The sequence below is a fragment of the Chiloscyllium plagiosum genome, unplaced genomic scaffold (assembly GCF_037043375.1).
Source record: "Chiloscyllium plagiosum isolate Xiang-an unplaced genomic scaffold, Cpla_swu_hap1 HiC_scaffold_16, whole genome shotgun sequence".
NCBI classification, from domain to species: domain Eukaryota; kingdom Metazoa; phylum Chordata; class Chondrichthyes; order Orectolobiformes; family Hemiscylliidae; genus Chiloscyllium; species Chiloscyllium plagiosum.
In genome coordinates, this window is record NW_028270154.1 from 27,363,770 (window position 1) to 27,381,312 (window position 17,543).

At 38.5% G+C, this 17,543-nt stretch overlaps 1 protein-coding gene across 1 annotated transcript in view; it reads right to left on the minus strand.

Annotated features, from left to right (window-relative positions):
- Positions 1-1,333: 1,333 nt before the first annotated feature.
- The window catches only part of hspa4a (heat shock protein family A (Hsp70) member 4a), a 70,890-nt gene continuing 54,680 nt past the window's right edge, over positions 1,334-17,543 (minus strand). The window contains exons 15-19 of the mRNA XM_043703337.2: positions 17,373-17,498; positions 12,061-12,168; positions 8,414-8,533; positions 4,559-4,720; positions 1,334-3,703 (exon numbers count right to left, since the gene is read on the minus strand). Coding sequence (XP_043559272.1) covers positions 3,500-3,703; positions 4,559-4,720; positions 8,414-8,533; positions 12,061-12,168; positions 17,373-17,498 — 720 coding nt within the window. The 3' untranslated portion in view covers positions 1,334-3,499. The remainder of the gene's footprint in view (positions 3,704-4,558; positions 4,721-8,413; positions 8,534-12,060; positions 12,169-17,372; positions 17,499-17,543) is intronic.

Genomic DNA, 17,543 nt, shown 5'->3' on the forward strand with positions numbered 1-17,543 from the left:
CTACATTACAACATGACAACAAGTACATAATTCACTGTGTTGGGTCCAGAGGCACCCGCTGGATATGAAAATGTAAGTACAAAATTTGTTTTCATCTTGGGATGAGACAAATGGGTATTGAGAATCTAAACGTGGGCAGGCCTCTTGCAGGAAGCGTCATCTTAGCACTGCTGGAAAATGTATGGCCAGCAGAATTGCTGAATGTAGTCAGTATTGCAGGAGGAAAAGGATCAGTGGATATCCAAATAGTTCAGGGACTCTCCAGGATTGGGTTGTCAGGTTCTAGCAAGAATGTTGGACTGTAGGTTAACCTGAGAAAGCAGAAACTTCATATTAGCAGAGGGGGCCAAAGATGGAGACACACTCTCACTGACAGGTTACATACTAGGTTTGGACCTCTATTGTTGCCTATTGAAGTGTAACAGGCTGACACCCTTAAATTATTCCATGTAAGAGCCTGAATTGGGCCACAGACTGTCTCTCAGCCTGAAGCTCTCACGTCAACCAAATTTCAAAGCTGAAGCCGGAGTCTAGATTCTCAAGAACCATGTGTCTCATCCCATCAAGATGACGACAAACTTTGCATTTATATATTTTTTTTCAAATCCAGTGGGTGTCCCTTTAATGCACTTGTAGTCATGTTATAAATGTAGGAAACACCAATTGGAGAATATTTACTTTTAAACTTATCTTTCTATATTAAAAATAGTCATCCCAAGCTTACTAAAGCAGTGCACTTTCACTTTCAGTTCATCCTCAAAATACCCTCTGGATTAAAACTGGTCTCTGTTGCCAAGACCATATCCATCATGGAGGTACTGTAGAAATTGCAATTAGGCATGCAAAGTTATTTTCACAAATCCAAGGTCTTACTCTACTTGTCCAATGCTGTCACTGTCTGTTACAAATTTACCAAATTTTATGAAATTAGATTTAATGACATACTAGACAACTTACACAACTGAGATTAAATAAAGGCCTATTAAGATAGTGGCCAGGACCAGCACAGCATCTTCAAAGCAAGTGCAAGTCTTCCCTTCATATTATTGATGAAAACCACTCAAAGGGAAAGAAAATCCTAGGAGAATAATGACTAAATATGGGGAGAAAGAAAGTAAAGAACCCAAATCCTGTTGTCACTGACATGCAATTTATAGCAATGATGGAGGCAAAATACAAAGAGACAAAGTGGGATATTTTAATTTGTCGCACCAGGCCAGTTGGAGAACTGGATAGTTAACTGTATGTAGTATTAGTTGAGCCAATTCTCCCTCCCAGCCTACTTGAAAGCAGAGATCCCACATAACTGAGCCACCTCAAAATAAAGCACACATTTCATTCAATTTCTTTTATTATATTTCACACAGTTTAGTGAAATAGCAAGAGTACAAATATACAATGGAAATAGCAACCCATAAGCCTTGACATGGTATGTCAATGGACAGTGTTTGCAAGACCAGAGTTCTTAAAATTATACAGTTTCATACTATAACAAATTACCACCACCTGCTATATTGAGGTGCAGCTTCATAAATCAGTATGCAATACTTAAGCAACAAGAACTGGAAACTGGACAGACTTACTAATTTCTGAGCAAAAAAAAGGGATATCTGAACTGGTCTTGTATCATAATGGTACTTTGTTTCTAAGAATTCAATGTGTAAGATAACTTGTGTACGGTATACAAGGATGTTGAGAGTTGAAATGTAAGTGCATATGAAGGAGCACTTTTAACATGACTAGAATTTCCGTACATTAGTTCACAATGCACAGCACAACTCTTCTTACATTCCTTCCTCTATCATGAAGACTTATCCTTTTCTATGAAAAACTGATCAAATCAGTTTTCATTATAAAAACTGAAAGCATAATGACACTAAAACAAACACCAACCTTCATTCCAAGCAGAACAACAATATAGTAGAATCATGGGTGAGGGAGAAATAAATTATTGGCTTAGTGATTTTGGTGATGTTTCAGTTATTTGCAACTTCCCGAGTTTTAATTATACACTGCTTTGGGTGCAGGCAGGAGGAAGCATTTCTTCACCATGCAGTGCATTGAGGAATCTTACCTTAATTTGTGTACTCAATTCCTTGATTTAAACTTTTCTTATATAAGCAAATGGATCTCAAAATGGATTCCAACCACCAAATTGGTCACCAAACCATCCTTTCCAAAATTAACTGCAATAATCAGTAGTATTTCCCACTTTACAACATCACTACTCTTGCCAATGTGCTGTGCATGTTCTTTTCAACATAGTTTCAGATCCACTTGGGTCAAAACAGGCTCATTACTTTCTACTCAAAAAAAACAAATTAGATTACAATCTGATTTTCTTGAATCACAATCTAGAATACTTGGTAGTTAATAGATATCTCATTGACATGCCTCTTGAATGAATTTTAAAGTCAGTTGTGGTTATTTGTGGATAACTCATTGCAATAAGCCTGACCATGCTGTCAGTTCTGAAGTTGCTGTTCTTTGAGAAGTCAACATTGCATTGCAAAACTGAATGCAACTGAGCATTTTATTGGTTTCTCTCTCCACCCCTCCTAAACCTTTATTTACACAAAATAAAAAAAATTGCCTTAGACAAGTAAATTCAAACAATTTAAATTTAATATAGGAATTAGAGAAGTAACCAGTGTCATGGATCAGAGAAGTGTAAATGAAAACAGAAAAGTTGTACAGTAACATTGTATATATACACACTACAGAGTATAGTATATACACACTGCCTGAGAACTAAACCAATATTTATCAAATATTTGGACAGACAGCACTTTTGTCATCCAAATGTAGCATTTTATTCAATTCTTTTTAAGAATACTGAACCAAAAACAGTCTTCCTTCAACAGATGATCTAAACTATAATTCTGACTTCAACACAACTGCTGTAAGATAAGTAATATGTGCATGGGTAGAAACTGATTGTAGCATTCTAAAGTGAAAAATAGGTACGCGCATCTTTGAAGATTGGGATTCTTGAAGATAGGCAATATAGCTTTGATTCCAACAGTTGTCAATAACAATCAAAGCAAGCCAACAAGACAAAAATAACTAAACACAACACTCGAGCTGAACGAGTTAGTGAATTGTTGGTAGGCATGTTGTTATCCAGCATTTTAAGTATCAGCAGAAAGCTTGCCAGAAAAGTACACAAACGACTCCAGCAGAATCAGCAATCACCACCTTTTGGGGTGGAGAGACAGGAGGTGGGGCTAACCAAACAAAAGAATCAGCTTTAATGGTGAAACAAAGTCACAAACAAAAATCAAAACATTTTGTAACAAAACATTTAATTCAAGCCCCAGCTGTATTAGTTAATTTCTGTTCCATTGCAAAGTTAGAGGAGGGGTTTAAAAAAAACTACCAAATTTGCCACACAGATTCAAGAATACCAGGTTCAGGTTACTCCATTCACCATAGAAAAGGTGAAAAAAAGCTGCCCTGCGAAGTCTATGACTTTAAACTTTACATCACTGTTGTACCATTACTCAATGTCCATCTCTGGTAGAGGTTGTTGGTGCTGTTCTGGATTTTTCTGGGCACCCTCAGTGTTAGGTGTGGAGATGTCAGTGTCAGCACTTGCTTGTCCATTCACTGGTCCATTCTTTTCCGCTTCTTTCTCTTCTTTTGGAGGTTCTGCTTTAGGCTTTGGCTTGCTAACAATGGGGTTACAAAGGTTCACCAATTCCTGAGAGAGAAAATGAAAACGATTATTTTGCATAAATCCAAAATGCAAGATGAATAAAGAAATGTGGTAACACCAGCTCCTGGAAAGGGCTAAATGCAAAAGCAAAAACAAAAACAATCAGGAATAATTTGAGATTTTTAGCTGAATTCCTAAGATTATCAAAAACCTGGAAGCTATGCTTACTCAAATGTATATGACTAAACACATTTAAATAGCTTTCCCATATGATATTACCGAATTGCCTTTGAAACGCCAATTCTGCGAGGAGAGCATTCAAACTTAAAAACCTACACTTAAACCCTCTAAGCTTTTCATCTTCTGCACCAAAAGTCTCCTCCTATAACTCAATATCATTGCTTTATAATGCTATGAAATATCTGGGAGATGCTTTGCTAAATTGCTGTTCACTACTTCATAGCTCAAATCTTAAAATGAGAAAATACCCTTCAAATATTTAACACCACAGACTTTCAATGATTTCCTGAAAAACCCTTGCACATAATACATAAATTTAAAGAGAACTTGATGAATAACTGCAAAAGTAAAAATCATCACAAACAGCATACGGAATTATTTATGCAGTTTCCAAAGATGAAAAAAGTAATGAGATTCCAGGGAATGAAAATAATTCAAAACTTACTGGAATAAACTAAGTGTTCTATAATAACCATGCCTTTTCTCTTGGCATTTCTCTCCCAATTAACCAAACTCCACATATTTCTAGTAGCCTCAAAGGATTTAGAATGACCCAAACAATACAGAAAGGTCAATAAGCAGGTGTGGAGGCTTAAATTACACAGGTAAAACTCATATCCATAATTATTTTATTTAGAGAGCTTAGAAGGATTTTCTTACCTTAACTTTGGCTCGGATTTCTGCACATTTTATTAGTGGGGCTTGTGTCAGAGATTGTTTGCTCTGCAAGTTCATCTTACTGTTCATCCATTCCATCGCTTCTTGCACATGCTTGCCCACTTTCTCCATGTCAACTGGGTCCAGATGATCATATTGTTCTTCCTATGAGTGGAAATGAAAAACAAAAAAATTTGACTGATAGGAACAAATTTTGTTGAAACAGCTATCCTTAACAATGTCATCACACTGAAGATCCATTGCTGATTTTTTAGCTACACCATTCATTTTTTTCTCCTGGTAATTTAAACACATCTATTTCTTAATCATTCTCAACTCTTGCATTGCCATTAGTTTGTTCTGACTGACTGGAATGTAAGACTTTACAGTCCAGCCTTTCTTTGGTTTATTTCAGCTTCACCTGCTCTCTCCCCAACATCTTTTCTCTCATGAAAGTGAATATAAAATTTTCCAGATCTGAGCTTGCTGCCCCATGTTCCTTTTCCCATGGTATTCTTCCTAAACTTTGGTCACCTGCCTGTAATGTTAATTGAAACAGTCAACTATGATCAAGTTTATACTTCTAGGTTGCCATGAAGCACTGAGTTGGCAGGTTAGTTAATTGTCAACAGCACAATGAGTACTGTACACATGCATAATGCAGCATTGCATTACTACAGTTAGTGAGGGGATCAGAATTCTAAACCTTCCATAATCAGATATATCATTTGGAGTCAAGACGATTATACGCAGCCTCACTCGATAAAAACCTAAAAAGGTTAATGTCGTAGCTGCTGAAAGTTCAAGATTGCTGCAGAAGTTTTCTTGGGAATTTTGAGGAAAAATCATAGGCTTTGAAACGCGCTTTGTAGTATTGCAACTGGAGCCATTACAAGTTGCATACAAAGAACAATAAGAAATACAATTTTCATCAAATATTCCATTGCCATTTATTTTTGGAGAATTTAAAAAAATGCATTTGTGTTCCTGTCAAGAACTCCTCCTGAATGCCACGGTGAGAGAAAGCAAAACAATACATGCAGCTGATGTCAGCATGATTACTGCAGGTCAGCAACTTTAAGTTGTAGATGCTGAATTGGAAACTCAAGCAATTAACAAGATCAGTATTGTTGATTAATTTAGCAGTTAAATCTACATTGGCAAAAATATTGGAATTACCAAAAAAGTAATACTCCAAAGTTAGTTAAACACTCCTATTGTTGCAATTCAAGTCTGCAGAAATGGGAAAGAAATAATGCAGAAAAGTAGGTTGAGGATGAATAAAACAGTTCATGACTCAAAGAAATATCCCAACGAAGAATTGTAGGAAGGAGATAAATCAGAGTTAAATACAGTATCAAACTGAAAGAAACAAACAAATGAAGTGGCAAAGATAAGTGGTAAACCAGAAGATTAGGAAAATTTTAAGAACCAAAAAAATCTGAACAAGAATAAAAGAGAAGAAAAACTAAGAAGGCAGACTACCAGATAAAAGACAAAACAAACAGTAAGAACTTCTTTAAAAATATAGAAAGGAAGAGAGGGGCCAAAGTGAACACAGAATCCTTTAGGACAGAGGCTGGGAAAAATAATGGGGAACCAAGAAATGGCAGAGCTCAATAAAGACTAATAGCATTCCAAAAATATTAGCAGTCAGCTGGGCTGGGGAGGGGAAATAAACAACTATCACTATAGGAAAAAAGTAGTGGAGAAACTAATGGACTAAAGGCCCATAATTGTCCTAATCTGACAATTGTAACCTCAGGATTTTAGAGGAAGTAGCTACAGTCATAGTGGATGTACTAGTAATAATTTTCAAAGGATCCTTACATTCTTTAAAAGTTTTAGAGAATTGGAAATCTTCCAATGTAACAGACTAAGCAGAATAGGTACAGGGGAACCAACTGAAACAATGTGTTTGGGATTTGCAAAAGGCATTTAATAAAAGAACCACACTCATAAGGTTACTTAATAAGATGAGTGAATGGTGCTGGAGGGTTGGTACCTTAAGCATGCACACAGGATTGGCTCAGTTGTAGGAGGCAGACTTGGGTGAAGGGGGATTTCCAGCAAGACTGCCTGTAACTGGTATTGGAGTTCAGGCAACAATTATTTACAGCAGATTTGAAAGACTGGGATAGCAGAGGTGAAGATACTGTCACTAAGTTTGCAAATGATATAAAACTAAGTGAGAAGGCAAGTAGCAAGAATGACAATCTACAGAGAAATATAGGCAGGTTAATCTAATGGCAAAATTTGCAGGTGGAATAATGTGGGAAAATGTGATGTTATACACTTTGGCAGGAAGAATAAAGAGCTGCTATTTTTTTAAATGGGGAAGAAAAACTGCAGAAAGTTGCAACACAAAGGGATATAGAGGACTTTGTGTATGAATGACAAAAGGTTGGTATCCAAGTTCAGCAGGGAACAGGGAAGAGAAATGGACAGTTGGTCTTTATTTCCGAAGGGATGGGTTTTAAAAATGGGGAGGTTCTTTTACAATTATATAATGCAGTATCCAGGCCACACCTCTCATGCTGTTAACAGTTCTCGTTTCTTTATCCGTAGAAAGATAAAGGTATTGGAGGCAGCCCAAAGATGCTGAAAGATGGTTTCCCCCTGTGGGAGAGTCTCAGACCAGAGAGCATAATCTCAAAGGATTATGATTCTTCAGAATAGTTGATCACAGAGGTAGATTTGAAGTCTTTTTCATTATAGCTCCATGTGCTGAATATTTGTCTAACTCAAAAAAGTTTGATACTGCAAACATTTTCAGTTATTGTGACAATCTATACAGCACAAAATCTAACTTATTCTGTGAATTTATCACATTGTTAATTTCTGTGTAATCATTACCAACAGTAGTGAGCACATGGATAATCTGTCAGTGCAAAAAAAATTTACAGAAAATAAGATTAACTACATTTCCACAACAGAGAAGATGCATTACTATTTATGCAAATACAAAGTTGCAATTGGACAAACAAACAATTACAATACAGAAGCAGGCCATTTAGTCTATTGTTTCTACGCCGATTTGCTGAGCATTTTAACTTCGTGCTCGTCTCCTGCTTTTCACAATGAACTTGTGCATTAATTAAATAGAAACAAACATTCCAGGTCCTCCCGAATATCTCAACTGAACCTTCCCTCTTATTTCTAGAGCAGTAGATTCCATATATTAATTAGTGTGAAGATTTTTTGCACCTTGCAATTACTTATTTTACACAACATTTTAAAACTGTGCCGTCTGCTTTTGGATCCATTTACGAGTGGTAACAGTTTCACCTGATCTACCCTGTTCAAAACCTCATGATTTTGAAAACTTCAACCAAATCTCCTCTTTGTCTCCTCCTCTCCAAGGAGGACAGTCTCAACTTCTTCATACCTTCCTCAGGATTTGAAGCTTCTCACCCCAGGAATCTTTTTTTGGCACTCTCTCCAATGTACGCTCATTCTCCCCATAATGTGCTGTCTGAAACTGTATACAATAGTTTAGCTAAGGTCTAACCATTCTTTTATACTTGTTCAACACAACCTTGGTTCTGGTACTCACATTTATGAAGCCTAGAATAGCGTGCTCCATTAATAGCTCTCTCTACCTGTCCTGCCAGCTTTAATGACTTGTCATTAAGTAAATTATAAATTATGCATGCTGCATTCCAAGTATGACATTCCACCCCATTCTGGTATCCTTTAAAAGATTCTAAAATGATATTTATTAACAATAAAGCAGAATTTAACAGATTAAACATTATTATAAATATTTTGAACACACTGCAAAGTATATTTTACACATCCATCTTACATTTCATTCCATCACACATTACACTTGATTAAATGTTCTTGCCTACATACTTTATTTCTATAGGAATTTAATATCTTCATGTACTGTTGCATCTGTCTCCCCAGCTCATCAAAGGCTCGTGGACGATCCTCAAACTCTTGATAACGATCCCGAATTGGTTGACCAAATTTCTGAAGAGAGATAATTGATGTAATTACTTGTTTGCATATTACAGATTACGCTACCTTGAAACATTTGCCTGTGCAAACAAGTAGATGGGGTCAGAGTCGCAGAAACTGGCAAATTTGCCCTGTGGCTTTGATGGCCTGATGGGCTAGAAGACATCTGTGCATTTTAACAAAAATTTGGGCTAATCTGGAGACTCAAACATTTGCAAACTCAAATTTTCTGATGGAAAACTCTTGTTCAAGTCACATAGCATTGTGCTGCAACTAATGGGTCATGATTCCTAAATCTGGCACAGCCGCCACCTAAAGGTACTGTGTACCTATACTGGGTGCTCACAATGAAGTGTAGAACTAGAAATTTCAACATCACTGCAGCTGTTAGGCAATGGCTCTGGTCTTCCCAATCCAATAACTGAGGAAGGTGTAGATCTTTCGGTACTGTTGCAATAAGAGAGGAAGGAGTTGAGAACAGTGCTAGAGAGCTAGAGGCTGTGTGGTGTCAGCTTATAGCACAACAGACTGATAATATCAAGGAAGTACAAGCAAAGGCAAAAAGAAAAGCCATTGCACAGAAGCAATTACAATTGGATAGTCAAAAGTAACATCAAGCCCAAAGCATATCCACTCAGCTGATCATCATCGATGAATTAGGAGGTGGAAATTAACCACTTCAGCACTACAGAGGGACTGGGAAAGACAAAGATAGATAATGTGTTAATCTGAGACTCTAATTAGGTCAATTTCAGTGCTCTGACAGGAATAGAAAGCTGACTGAAGATTTAAACCTGGACCTGTTGGAAAGGAAGCTGGACATTGAAAGGCATTCACACGTTTCACAACGCTATAAAAAAGGGTGATCAGAAACATAGCAGTAGGCTGCAGAAAATGTGTTTTTAAAAACAAACAGTCAGCTGATGACAATACTTTCACAAACAAGACAGCTAATATTTTGAGGGGGAAATCATCCACAACGTCCATAGGTCGTGTAGTTACCAGTGTAAGAAATAAGGTTGAATGTCCAGGAAACAAGTCTCCCAAACAGAACTAGTTCAGAGAGAAAGAAGGCGCATGCAGAGCATGTTTCTTTGCGTACAGGACAGGACATCTCATAACACATTCCAACAAGAGAGTTAAGAAATGACAAACCTAGACTTACCTTGAGGATGCAAGAGCATGAGTTTAATACAAAAAAAGGGGAAAATTGCAAACTTCTCCAAATTCCAGATGAGTATTATCTGTTGTTCAATGACACCCATCCCCAAACCATGCGCACCATCTCACCCACTCAAGGGCAGTAAGGAATGGTTGCCAAATGACATGCACATCCTGAGAATGCATGTAAAATATATCATTCTGCAATGCAAGATCTGCTTTAATTGTTATTTTTAGAGCTACCATTCTATTAATGGCCAGGTCAGTTGGCAGCTCAAAGTAATCCCCATCTCGCACGTTCATCATGAGAAGCATCAGATTAGATCAACATACCGGAGAGATGCAGGTCGAGAGATTGGTGCTGGAAGAGCACAGCCGATCAGGCAGCATCCGAGAAGCAGGAGAATCAACGTTTTGGGCATGAGCACCTCATTCCTGATGAAGGTTTTATGCGCAAACATTGATTCTCCTGCTCCTCGGATGCTGCCTGACCAGCTGAGCTTTTTCCAGCACCACACTCTCGACTCTTATCTTCAGCATCTGCAGTCCTCACTTCCTCCCACTTACACCTGAGAAACGTGGTTAGTTAGCTACAGTCAGAGGTAGGTAGGCAGCACAAGCCTAATGTCTACTTAGCCACATGCCTGTTAGCAGATACCGTACTTTGGGAAACACAATAATGTGACAAATTTGAACAGCAATATCACAATGAGGCTATTCAAAGGAACGAGAGGTCAATGCATGCAGAATCTATTTTAACATATCTATTGCCTATGTTAAAATAGATTCTGCATGCATTGACCTCTCGTTCCTTTGAATAGCCCAACATCAGCCATTTTATACAATGGACTTGGATAATGCTTGTCCGCACCTACCACCCCACCAGTCTGTGTCCAATGCATTGTCCTTAAACACTTTTATCAAGTCCAACTAGACCCCACCTTCCGCAAGGACCTTTCCGTTTGCCAATCCTTGGTTTGTGCCACTTTCCAAACCAACCCCTCTACTCCCCCAGATACCTTCCCCTGCAACTAGAAAAGATGCAAAACTTGCTGGCACACCACATCCCCCATCTCCATCCAGGGCCCCAAACAGTCCTTCCAGATGAGACAGAGGTTCACCTGCCTCTCCTCCAACCTAGTTTACTGTATCCAGTGCTCCCAGTGTGGTCTTCTCTACATCCAGGAGACCAAACGTAAACTAAGGGAACATTTCGCTGAGCATCTCATCCAGGCCCGAAGGAGTTGACCTAACCACCTAGGTCACCACCCACTTTAATTCCCCTTCCCACTCCCTTTCCAAGATGACCATCCTTGGTCTCCATTGCCACAACGAATCAAGACCACAAATTGGAGGAACAACACTTCATCTGCCACCTAAACAGCCCACAGCCCAGAAGACTCAACATTTGAGTTCTCCAATTTCAAATTACTTCCATTCCCAACTTCTGACTCCCTTCCCAGCCCTTCTCCCTCCTTTCCACTCCTCTTATTGACCCTTCCTTCCAGCCACCAACCAGATTCATTCCTCCCACCAACCAACCAGGTCGTCCCTTCCACCTGTGTTCACCTATCCCCACTTCATCACCCTGCACCCCCACCTCCTTTATCTGCACCTCCCCATACACCAACCCCCTAGTCCTGAAGGGTTACACCTGAAACGTTGACTTCTCCACTTCCTGATTGCTGCCAGCTTGCTGTGTTTATCCAGTCTACCTTGGAATCCAGCATTTGTCATTTTTTTTTCTCTAACCAAAAACAATACTCGGCAAAGACAAGTGCAATGGGAACTTGAATCAAGAGTACCGTCCTGCCCATGTTCACAAGGTTAGTCACAAGTATCTCTGAAGAAAGCGACATAGCTATAGCGACTCACTGCCTGCAAAATTATAGATTTTGGGCAGTTGGACTTCCAACAGTCAATCTCAAAAATACACACATGGCACCTGTGACACTTCAATCATAAAATAGTGAGGGAGGTAACATTGATAATCTAAAATTAATGTTGACAGGTCCCTAGACCTTGCAGTTAAATGTCTCATTTGAGATGAATGGAGAAACTGAATTCTTGAAGCCCTTTTTCTACTCACTACCTTTTGCAACTGTCTGGTTACTGTTGTCATTGTTTTGTAATACCTTACACCTTTGCATGTGATGGTACACTACGTTAATCAGAAATTAATGCATGGCATAAACAGTGATTAGTGACAACAATGGAAAACAATGCTTTACCAGCATCACAGAAATCCTACTCTAAAAATGTACAGCATGGAGTAATAGCTTTAGCTTCAGGAATATTAAACAGTTTCCCTCCATGTTCAATAAATGTATATGCATTGCATATAACTGGAAATGATTGACTAAGCTTTGCACATTTACCTTTAACTCAGTCAATTTATCTATATATACTTGTTTCCCTTGATCTTCACCATCTTCGTACAACCAGTTTTCGGTGTCTTCAAGCAGGATGCTTAATTTACTTTGTTCCTAAGAGTAAAAAGAAAGCTTTATATTCAGCTGAGTGGACCTCTTAATTCAAAGATCGACATGTCGGATATCAATTGTGCGCATTTCGTTTAATGCTCGCATATTTTACGTGTAAAATAAATTAATTTTGGTAATCTGCAGTTGAAACAACTTTTTATTTCAAGTTTTAATTTTGGAAATAAGCAGTTACAAACATTAAGTTCACATGGCCTGCATGTGGTAGCAGATCCACGTGGCTTAGAATTTTACTATTGTCCATTTTAAGTTTATTCATCCTGACACCATGACTTGCCTAAATACCATGAATGAATATAAAATATGCAATGCTGCAGTACAAGATTAGTTTTAAAAGGTACCTTTTGGAGTTACCATTTTTTTAGAGGCCAAATGAGTTGGTAATTCAAAGTGATCTCCATTTGTCTCATTCATCTGAAGAAACAACAGCATTGATAAACACCCGCAAAGATGCAGTTCATTGGCCACAGTGGCTAGGAGCAGGATCAAATGCCTGCCAGTAACACAACTGTACTTTGGGAAATGTAGCAATGTGCCAAAATTGAGCTGTCATATGATATGACTAATTTTCAATGGATAGGAGTCAAAGTGTACTGCCAGTTTGGCTAAGTCAATATTTTGTTTTAAACTATGTTACTATGGCTTTAAGAAGCTATTTTGTCTTCTGTTTTTGAAGAAAGGTTTCAAGGCAGAGATGCCAAACACTAGAATAAACAGCTTGTGAGGCTTTTGGGGTTTTTTTGAAAAAATGTTGAGGAATAGAAGCAGCCTGAATGGGTGTTGTTAAATAGAACCAGGATCTTTACTTCAGCTTTCAGCAGTTGCTGTTGGGGTGTTGAAGAAGTGGAAGGTATTCTTTCCCACCTTTCTCAGTTACAGCTAGTTAAAGCTGGGTGTTCTCTGCCTGCTACGGGAGCTGCATGAGAGAGACAGCCTGCTTTCTGAATTTGTCTTTTGCCAAGGGTATATTTATGAGATGCTACCATATTTATAGAGTTAATTAGTAATAGCTACTGTATCTATTATTCTGTTAAGTTTTCCAGTAAAGTTACTCCAATTCCTCCTTTTGTTGTATTTTAACTCTAGTGGATGAATAAAGTGTTTGGCTCTTCATTCCTGATGAAAAGCTTACACTTGAAACATCGACTCTCCTGCTCCTCAGATGCTGCTCGACTGGCTGTGCTTTTCCAATACCATACTTTTTGACTCTCATCGCCAGCATCTGCAGTCCTCATTTTCTCCCAGTTAAGAATGATGCCCCTGTTCACAGACTAAGGCATTGTCAAAACCACAGCACAGCTATGATAAAACTATGCCTGCAGATGTATTTGCATTTAATCATGATCAGAGTGCCTGGAAGCAAATTCATGGAAGCAAAAAGGAAATTGTCATGGAAGGTAATTTTTCGGAAAAAGTTGCAGCTCCAAAAGCAATTAATTTTTATTAAACATAAGGTTTATATAAATTTATAAATGATCCACTATAACACTGTCACTGTCATTTCTCCATTCCAATTTAAGAGATAAAAAGCATTAAGATTAAAATAAAAATCTTCATTTTCACAGTACCACAGGAATCAATGCAGGGTCCTCAAATATTTATAATTTATCCCAATGACTAGGATGAAGGGACACAAAATGCAGTTGCGACATGTGATCATGATGCAAAGATTGCATACTAAAGTTGTGAACAGGATACAAGGTGCAAAGGAATATAAATAGATTATGTGAGTATGCAAGGACTTGGGAGATACAGCGTAACTTGAGAAAATCTGAACTTGTCCATCTTGACAGGATGAATAGAAAAACACCATATTATTTAAATAGAGCAGGATTGTAGATCTTGGAAGCAGAGAGAAACGAGAGTTCTCAAACATGAAGTCACAAATTAGCATTGAGGTACAGCAATTATTAACAAAAGGAAAGTAGTCATTTATTGCAAGAGAAATGGAAAATGGAAATAGTGATCTTTTGCTACCATTGGTGAGATCACATGTAGGGTAGTGTCCATTTTGACCCATTTATTTAAGAAAATACATGATTATACTGGCAGCTCAGAGAAACTTTCTGGAATGGGAGGGTTATCTTAGAGGAAGTGGTTGGATAGGTTGAGCAGTATCCATAGGAGTTAAGAATAAAGGCCATCTAACTGAACCAGACTTGACCTCAAGAAACAGAAACAGAAAAGGCTGGTGAAACTATGACTGGCAGCATCTGTAGAGATAGAAAAAAATTAACATTGAGTTCAAAGACTCTTCAGTCTGAGATGTTGTGAGGATCTTAAAGGATGTTTCCTTTCATTGAAGCAATTAGAGCTGGGACAGTATTTCAACATATGAAGGACCTGATCAGGTGTACCCGAGAACTCTGTGGGAAACTACAGAAAGTGATTGCTGGGCCTCTTGCTGAGATATTTGTATCAACAGTCACAGGTGAGGTGCCGGAAGACTGGAGGTTGGCAAACGTGGTGCCACTGTTTAAGAAGGGCAGTAAGGACAAGCCAGGGAACGATAGACCAGTGAGCCTGACCTCGGTGGTGGGCAAGTTGTTGGAGAGAATCCTGAGGGATAGGATTTACACATATTTGGAAAGGCAAGGACTGATTAGGGATAGTCAACATGGCTTTGTGCGTGGGAAATCATGTCTCACAAACTTGATTGAGTTTTTTGAAGTAACAAAGAGGATTGATGAGGGCAGAGCAGTAGATGTGATCTATATGGACTTCAGTAAGGTGTTCAACAAGGTTCCCCATGGGAGATTAGTTAGCAGGGTTAGATCTCACTGAACACGGAGAACTAGCCATTTGGATACAGAACTGGCTCAAAGGTAGAAGACAGAGGGTAGTGGTGGAGGATTGTTTTTCAGACTGGAGGCCTGTGACCACTGGAGTGCCACAAGGGTCAGTGCTGGGCCCTCTACTTTTTGTCATTTACATAAATGATTTGGATGCGAACATAAGAAGTACAGTTAGTAAGTTTGCAGATGACACCAAAATTGGAGGTGTAGTGGACAATGAAGAGTGTTACCTCAGATTACAACAGGATCTTGACCAGGTAGGGCAATGGGCTGAGAAATGGCAGATGGAGTTTAATTCAGATAAATGCGAGGTGCTGCATTTTGGGAAAGCAAATCTTAGCAGGACTTATACACTTCATGGTAAGGTCCGAGGGAGTGTTGCTGAACAAAGAGACCTTGGAGTGCAGGTTCATAGCTCCTTGAAAGTGGAGTTGCAGGTAGATAGGATAATGAAGAAGGCGTTTGGTATGCTTTCTTTAATTGGTCAGAGTATTGAGTACAGGAGTTGGGAGGTCATGTTGCGGCTGTACAGGACACTGGTTAGGCCGCTGTTGGAATATTGTGTACAATTCTGGTCTCCTTCCTATCGGAAAGATGTTGTAAAGCTTGAAAGGGTTCAGAAAAGATTTACAAGGATGTTGCCAGGGTTGGAGGATTTGAGCTATAGGGGGAGGCTGAATAGGCTGGGGCAGTTTTCCCTGGAGCGTTGGAGGATGAGGGATGACCTTATAGAGGTTTACAAAATTATGAGGGGCAAATATTAGGGTAAATAGGCAAAGTGTTTTCCCTGGGGTCAGGGAGTTCAGAACTAGAGGGCATAGGTTTAGGGTGAGAGGGGAAATATAAAAGAGACCTATGGGGAACCTTTTCATGCAGAGGGTGGTACGTGTATAGAATGAGCTGCCGGAGGAAGTGGTGGAGGCTGGTGCAATTGCAACATTTAAGAGGCAACTGGATGGGTATATGAATAGAAAGGGTTTGGAGGGATATGGGCTAGGTGCTGGCAGGTGGGACTAGATTGGGTTGGACCGAAGGGTCTGTTTCCATGCTGTACATCTCTATGACTATGACTCTATTTAAAGGTGGACACAATTTTTGTTCTGAGGATTATAGAACTTTGGAACTCTTTGCCAGAGCAGTTAAGCCAAAGTCACCATATATTTTCAAGACAAAAGGTAGTTAGATTCTTGAATGATGAGAGTTAAAGGCTATTGTGGGTAAATCAGAATGTGAAGTTATGGCCAGAATCAAATCAGCCACGATTTTATTGAACAGTAGTGCAGGTTGAAGTATCCAAATGAATTATTCTTACCCCTAATTTGTATGTTAGAAATCAAATTTTTTTTTAAAAAGGTGCCTTTTCAATTGAAAGCATTTGCCTACAATCCAGAAAAGCAAGCAAATAAACCATTACAAAGACTCTCGCACATTTACCTCGTACATGAACCCAACCATACATAACTTCCTGTGATGCTGATCATACCCTATCTGATGTCCTTAACATGTTTCATACACCTTCTGCATTCAGCTGATGTAACCCATCAAATGACCCATTAGGTGAGTCTTTAATTGATTTAGAACATGATTCCTCTCTCCATGCTTTTCTATGTTTGGCAAGCTCATAGACAGAATCAGAGTCAGAGATGTACAGCATGGAGACAGACCCTTCGGTCTAACCTGTCCATGCCGACCAGATATCCCAACCCAATCTAGTCCACTTCACATTGTACCACACTTCATGAATCTCTAGTCAAGAGATTTGTAATTAAATGTAAAACAGTGCTGCCTAAATTCTGACTTTTTTAAAAAAGGAAAAACAGCTCCCTGTTGAGTAGGATTTATTATAATGGAACCATATAATGTGTTAGCATGATTCTGCCAGTGCAGTGAATCCCTCACTGCTCACACCCAAATGGCAATGTAATTAAATCCTTAAACATAGCAAATTTCTTAACCAAAGGGCAAAACACAGCACAATCAAGTTAAGCAACAGTGAGACAAACCTGTAAGATACCTAAATAATGCAGACAAATTATGGATATTTTCTCTAGGTTATTAGGAAATTTTTCCTCTTAACATTAGTTGCTTCCAAAATAGGAAAACAAGATTGTAATGTAAAACAGTACAAATTGTTTTTGCTGAAAAAGTTCACAGCATTGAAGGCCAATATGCCACATAGCAAAACAAATGAAAAAACCTCTAAAAATACTTACTAATCATTTCTATTATGTTGCTTATTATAACCTATTCTCATTAATGCCTTCAATCAGCTTTGTCTCAGCTCCTTCCTGGAACCCAAGGATAGATAGCTAATTGTATCAAGATATTGTTTCAGAACCCTGCAATTGTATTCCTCATTATGCAAATAAAACTGGTACAGAATCAAATACTTACCTCTTCACTGACAAACTTTTCATAAATTCCACAGAGCTTGTCTCTACTTTCATACACATATTCCTCCAAGGCATTCTTTGCATCATTTCTTTCTTTTTCAAGTTTATCTTGCATAATCATTTTACCCTAAATGGAAGCATTACTGATTAAAATACTTCAACATTTCATAAT